The sequence below is a fragment of the Pelodiscus sinensis genome, chromosome 4 (genome assembly GCF_049634645.1).
Source record: "Pelodiscus sinensis isolate JC-2024 chromosome 4, ASM4963464v1, whole genome shotgun sequence".
Lineage (NCBI taxonomy): Eukaryota > Metazoa > Chordata > Testudines > Trionychidae > Pelodiscus > Pelodiscus sinensis.
In genome coordinates, this window is record NC_134714.1 from 23975283 (window position 1) to 23982481 (window position 7199).

The window sequence follows — 7199 nt, forward strand, 5'->3', positions numbered from 1 at the left end:
TACTTTTTGATTATACTGATATCCTAGGGAGGAAAAAATGGCTTCCTGTAGCTAATAACTGGATTTTCAAGTTAAATCTCTGCTCACTTAGTTTTACTCACAGAAGCATGTTAAATTTAAAAAAATTGTTGTACTGTGGTGCTAACCCTTTAAAAATCAGTAGGTAATGTTGCAAATTACACTGCCACTGTGATATCAGGTGATCTTCTGAAGTGTATCACTTCAGTATTGGCCAGGAGCTGTGCTTTTAAAGAGATTATGCTCAACATTCAGGTCCTTTTCCATACGACCAGATAAGTTTTTAACAGCTGACGCTTTCTTGCAGGCTTATACAAGCGGAGCACTGCTCACAGGAGAGCTAAAGAAGGTGCTTATTGAAACACTGCAGCCCTTGATAGCAGCTCATCAGCAGAGACGCAAACAGATTACAGATGAAATGGTGAAACAATTTATGACTCCACGGAAATTGGCATTTGATTTTTAATGATATAGATGTAATTTATCAATAGATAGGAACCAGACTGAATTGTTTTCTGTTGTATGTCATCACTCCGTAATTATGTAAAGGTTGCAATCAGTACTTTATAAATGTTACTTCTAATAAGTTATGTACAATGTATGATCAGTGAGCGTTTGGAAGAATTGTAAAGACATTGTTCATATCTGTATTTAAAAACCAAAACTCATTAGGTCAGGTATCAGTTTTATTGTAACACAAATTACAGAGCTGTCAGAGTCTTTGGTGAGCCATGTTGCTTAGCAGAGGATTCTATTACAGTATTTAAGTTGAAAGTCTTAAAAAATAATAATAAAATTTCTACTGTAATGCCCAAGTCTGACTTGTACATTGTTCTATATATGCCAGTAAAAGTCTACATCTCAAAGAAAAATGAAATTCTTAATGGATCCACATTTTCGTCCTGTATAGCTCAGCTTAATGGATGGAGTTTTAATGGTGGCTGCTCAGGGACATATTGCACATAGTAGGTGAGTTTTACAGGGTAAAGTACAGGAATGTGTTCCCAACATTAAACTAGATAAGAAGGATGCATGTATCTGTTGCTAAAGCAGAGAACTGTGAGTGAAGCTGGTTCTGCCACAGCCTTTTAGTAAATCACAGAACCTCCTCTTCCTTCATTTTCACATTTGTTCCAGTGCAATGGGCCCAATTCACTAATGATTGTAAAGTTTTTATCAGATGGAAGTTACTATAGATATACCAATTATTTTTCTGTTACTGGGAGCTAAAATACCTCAAATTATGCTGAAAAACTCCTTCTGTGACTGCTACAGAAAAGGATTTTGTGGTTTTATTGTTCATTCAGTTTTACTGTATCAGTCACAAGATTGGAGTATTTGTTGTAAGTTGTGCATTTGTTAGGAAATCTACTTCCTTGAAATACCCGTACTCTATTTCCATATCCTTGTTCTTTAAGCAACAGACCCTTACACTCTTTAGAGCAACACATGCAATAGCAATACAATCAGTCAACATTTGATACTGCTGAAAAACACTGCATTTTAGGCTGGATCTAAACTATAACAATTTTACGTGTAGTTATGACTCATACCTGCCTGGATGACAGAATTAGAAATGCAGTTGAAATACACTGAAAACTCTGATCTTGTGATAGTAGACATTCATTTACAATGAAATGAAAGTAGCTAGGATTCCAGCCATTAAGAGTTGATTTGATATACTATGTATTTGGTATGAAAGGTGAGAAGCAGTTTGAACCCCTGAAAAATCAGTTTGTCAGGACTTCTATACATACGGGAAACCTGTGACGTGTACGATGTACAATGCCCTACTAGTCCTTTAGCTGTGTAAAGGTACACTCCAACTTTTTTCATACCTTACTAGATAGTGGGTTATTGTGAGATAGGAAAGGAGATGTTTAATGAGTGAACTTTAAAAGTCTGATCCAAAGTCTGCTGAAGTCAATGAGAGCATTTCTATTAACTTGAATCAGGCCCTTAATGTGTAAGAAAATTAAGTACTAATAGTCCTGCTTAGAGCTGGCAGAATGCAGTTTCTCCTTTCCCATTCTCAAAATTCTGCCAATGCATCCTTGTCCTGCAGTCTCTCAAATTGGTGTAACTGGCAGCTGCTGCTCAAAAGTATGTTGAATGTATTTTTTTAATATGATACAGACATACATCCACATGGGACCAGGGGGTAATTACGAAACTTGTTAAAGTTGAGATCTTGCTTCCACTTGTTTAATCTTCATTGTTCATGCGCTGAAAAATATTTACTCTCATCCCTGACCTAATCTTGGAAATTTATGTCTAAAATCAAACTATATAGTTAGGAAAAGTTAAACGTAAAGATGTTGATAATAAAAATCATTAAAGCAAGTAGGGGAAATAAAATGTGTGTTTGTAACTGGCTTTGCAAAAAGTATGAGGTGTAATTAGCTTAATTATGTAGACTTTATGCTAAGTATTTTTCATGGGTATTTAAGAGTTTGCAAAACAGGCTGCAAAACAAAGGTTTTTTTTCTCCTAAAATATAGTGGCCTAAATTTTAGTCACAGATAAAATCACAGTGAGTTTAGAATATGGAAGTCAACTTTAATAGCAGCTACCCATTTACAAAATCCATCACCATAATATCTAAGCACCTCCCATGTCTTTAAAAATTAAAATAATCTCCATCTATCTTCCTTCCCAACCTGTGGGCAAGCTAACTTAACTTCCATTCTGTCATATCTAAAGAGATAAAATATTACTCTGTACTAGAAAGGTGAAATACCATGCCTGTGTGTAAAAAGTTGCCCCTCTGATTAATGTGGATTTTTAATGGTGACCTTTCTATCTTTCCACAGTGCAATTTGAACCATATTTGATCTGTACTCCTCATAAGATCCAGCTATATTGAATTATTGATATTTTTCTAATTTCGTTGAAGAAGTTCCAGAGCAGTTTTCTTTTTGTGCTGATTTCCCAGGCACTGTAGCACTATAAATCCTAATTTATTTCAATTAAACCACAAACTTAAATTATTATAGGAGAAAATGGAACTGGGTATATAATTCTGTAACTCAGACATAAAGAATCATTTTGTATTTAAAATCTAATTGGAGAGTACTAGAAACAAATGTGAAACCAGAATGAATTAAAACATGATTGCTGGTATATTTTAGTAAAGTACTAAAGTGCTTGCTTACAAAAAAGTATGTCTCTGAAAACTGAAGTTTACATATAACAACAGCATGATTAATATTTCCCAAAGGAGACTGACAAATTCAAATTTCCACTGGAAAATGTCAGTCAAATTCCAGAGAAATTTTAAAGGTCAGGGGAGAGCAGAATCTTCAAAATCTTCAGTGAAATCCATGAGAGCTTTTGTAACAATGATCAACTGACATTTTTTCCTTGATTTGCTGGTATTTTGTTCATCTCAGTATAATAAAAAATAGGATCAAGTTGACACATGTCTCTGTGTTTAATTTCTTCATTTCAGCTCTCAGTACTTAATGAGGGGCATCTACTTTCATTTCACATTTTTTCTTTTAGCCCCTTTCTCTGCTCATTGTAAGATTGATTCAATCAGACCCAGATGTTGCTTGTTCAAACTCTGCAAGGCCTAAAGTTGCCTCCAATTCAGATCTTCTGTAATTTCATTGAACGTGGAAATTACCTCTTGGAGGAATCCTTAAGTTCTGATCTTTTTTGTGTGAAAATGTGGATTTCAAAAGCAGAAGAAATTGCTTTTGTAATGCATTAACCAGTTAATATCTTTATTCAAGTCCAAGCTGACAATGTCACATTTGTAAATGAATTCCAGTTAAGTAGTGTCTCTCTGTAATTGGGGGGTAAAATTTCTTCGTAGAAGAATATGGGGGTAGTTAAGGATATGAAAGCTATCAAAACTCTTGCAGCAGTATCTCGGTGGGTGTGATATGACAAGAACAACAAAAAAGTGGAAACATGGCTCTCCAGAATGAAGTGTGGCTGAGAATGACAAATAATCTTTGTGACTAGTCTCAGCTGAATTGTCTCACTTCGTAGTGTCATGCACCCTGGAAACCACATGGCAATGCTTGAGAACATTGTTCCAGAAATAGGAATTAAAAAGCAAGACAAAAATATAAGCACCAGATTGGCACCTCTAACACAACACTGCTTTAAGTGGAAGGCCATTAGCTTCATGTTAGAAAAGAGACTTCTGTTTGCACAGAAAGCTGCAGTTTCTGGCAAAACATGTTTTGTAATCAGCAAATGTGTTGTCTTCCTTGTGCTAACTGGCCATCAGCCTGGATAATTTATCAGAATAAATAGTTCCCTGATCATTGAAGTTGCAATTAATAGCTCATGTCAAGGCAACGTTAAGCAAAACAGAACAGTCAATTCCTGGATCCCAGCATTCACAAATCAAAACATTTTGCTTGGTTGGTGTATTTGCAATGTACCTGTCTCTATGGCACATACATAGTGTATGGGGTTAGACTTACAGCAAAAGTGGGTTGGTTTGTTTTATTAATCAGGCATTTGGTGTGAAGACCAATTTCTATTTGAATAGGAAACAGTTTTTGCCTTTTGTGAAGAGATCCATTTGGCAAAGCAGCATAGTAGATTTGTTAAGCGGATAGAGCTCTGCAATGCAAGCCAGTTTGAAACAGGCATTTGTAAAAGCATTATATTGAATGAGAAGGGGTGACAGACCGAGCATGCTAACCTGTGTAATCCTCAAGGAGCGCAACTACATTCTTGGGGGGAGGAGGAGTGGGGAGGTGGCACTGACCCTGGGATAAAAGGAAAATCAAGGGCAGATTCAGAATCTGTGGCAATACAAATGGAGAGGCACTGCTTAGAGTGCCCGGGGGCCCCTGTTGTCCTGGGGAGGATAGCAGGGCACCTGCTAGCAAGAGGGGCAGGGTCAAATGATTGACAAGTGCAAGCCCAGGAAGAATAGCTAGACTGGTGTGGGCAATAATTTTTGACAGGGGAACTGCATGCTTCCATGATATTCATGGAAGAGGTGCGGGGTCAGGGATGGAGGTCAGGTACCAAAGAGAGCTTGGGTTCAGGAGAAGGTCTGAGATTTGGGAGAAAGTTTAGGTGAAGGAAGGGGTTGTGATCTAGGGCAGGAAACACGGGTGCAGAAGAGGGTTCAGGGTCCAGGAGGGGGAGGGGCATAGGTGCAAGAAAGATTCTGACCTGGAGAAGGGGGTGCAGGGTCTGGGAGGGTTTTGTGACCTGGTGCAAGGGATTGGGCTGAGACCTGGTGCAGGGACCTGGGGAGGGCAGGGCTTGAGAGGGAGTATGGGTGCAGGAGAGGATTCTGACCTGGAGGAAGGATGCAGGAGGGAATGCAGGGCCTGGGAGGGGGTTGTGACCTGGGGCAGAAGTGCAGGAAGGGGTGTAGAGGATTGGGCTGCAGGATCTGGAAGATGCTAGAGGTTCAGGAGGGGAGGCAGAGGGCTGGGGGGCGGGGGAGGAAGGAGCTTGGATGCCAGAGATAGGGTGTTGCCAGGAAATGCTTTCCTTGGCAGCTCCTGGCTAGCAGCCCAGCAGGTTCTTCAGTCGGGCTTCCTGCCTTTCATGCCCCCTATGCCACTCAGAGCAGCTGGTTGCGGGGGACCATGTGTTCTTCTGAACCCTGCAAGCCCAGAAGAGGAGGGATATTTTGCATACTGCCTGCCTGGCAAACACGCAGCTCCCATTAGCCGGTTTCCAGGCAATGAGAGCAGCAAGATTGTGCTGGGAGTGGGGGCAGCATATGAAGCCTCTCTCCACCTTCCCCAGACTTGTGCTCGCAGCATTCAGAGAGCTGCTCTGAGCAGCATGCAGTGGCAGGGCAGGCAGGGAGCCTGACTGAGGCTCCTGCTGAGCCGGGCACTGGATCTCGTGGCTTGGCAGGCCAGATTCAGCCCATGGGCCAAATTTTGTCATTCTCTGAGCTAGACCGACCAATAGGCAGTAAGATGTCTGCCCCTGGGAGACCTGGAGGGACAGAAACCATGTTGGAGAAGTCTGGAGCTAGCCACAGACAGAGCAGTACTGGCTGTGTGGGAAGCTGGTCCCAGAACTGCACTTAGTGTTCCCAGGAGAAGTGACCACAAGCTCCCTCAGCTTGGTCCTTTTCTCTTCAAGGCAGCTTCCAGTTTAGATGGCTTTGCTGGGAAACACTCCTCGCCACTTGCTTTACCAGGCTGCGTTAGCTCTCCAGCTCCCTGTCACCACAAGGTGTCACTGCTCCAGCTGCTGGTCCAGGTCCTGCTCTGAGGCTGGCAAAGCACTAGGGTGGGAGACTAAAGTTGGGATTTTTAGTATAGTTTTTGTAACCTGCCCCTTGGTGGTGAGGGGACATCCTGGTACAGCATGTAGCCTGACCGCAGCATGAAGACACCTGCCAGCAGCAATTATCCCCTCTGCGATGACTGAGGAGTCCGATGCCATCTCAGAACCGGAGGGTCCATCGCAGCGCAATGAGTCTCCCTTCGTTCTCAAGGCAGGGAGATTGTTGGGGAGACAAACCCACCTCTCCCCCCAAGCCTAGAACTGTGTCCTCAAGCCACATGTTAAGGGTTTGGGATTTTATTACTTGCTGTGGAGGGAATTGCCACTTTGTCCCATGTGTGAGTCTATTGGACTGCACTGGGACAAGACAGCCCTCAGCACTGTTCAGCGCACACTACACCACACTCCCACCCCCCAGGCCAAGGCAGCCCTGATAGCTGTGCTGTAAAGGGCCTGGGGCTCTGGCCATCACTAGTCTCGCGATAGCAGTGGCAGCAGCTGGGAGCCCTATACCCCTTTGAATTACCAGGCCCTGGGGCAACTGCCCCTTTCCTCCCTCCCCACCCTCTCCTCCGATCGGCGGGCCTGCATTTAATTCACAGTGGAAGATGCCCACCTATGCTGAATAGACTTTCCTGTGACTGTGCTGTTTGGAGTATAAGCAATGGCTTCTATTGTGACTAAGCAGAATGGTGCATGGATATGTGACCCCAAATTCCATCTTTTACCTTTAATATTTTACTAGCTGTGCTACAGGCTGTCTTAGAAACAATGGAGTGCTCTTCACAAAGCAGAACCTATAAAAAAAGGTGCTAGAAACATCTCCATGTCGCCTCTTTCCAGCTTCAGTCTCTTTCCTGCTCAAACCTCTGGACTATGAATTTATCCTAATGGGAGCATTCTAACCAAGAGACAAACAACCTTCCAATGATTTAGAAGCAACCAGAGAC

The 7199-nt window shown here is 42.1% G+C and overlaps 1 protein-coding gene across 4 annotated transcripts in view; it reads left to right on the forward strand.

Annotated features, from left to right (window-relative positions):
* WARS1 (tryptophanyl-tRNA synthetase 1) overlaps positions 1-3436 on the forward strand; it is a 32847-nt gene extending 29411 nt beyond the window's left edge. For all 4 annotated transcript variants that reach the window (XM_006123785.4, XM_006123786.4, XM_006123788.4 and 1 more), the window contains one exon: positions 326-3436. In XM_006123785.4, the coding sequence (XP_006123847.1) occupies positions 326-484 (159 nt within the window). In that variant the 3' untranslated portion in view covers positions 485-3436. The remainder of the gene's footprint in view (positions 1-325) is intronic.
* Positions 3437-7199: the final 3763 nt, after the last annotated feature.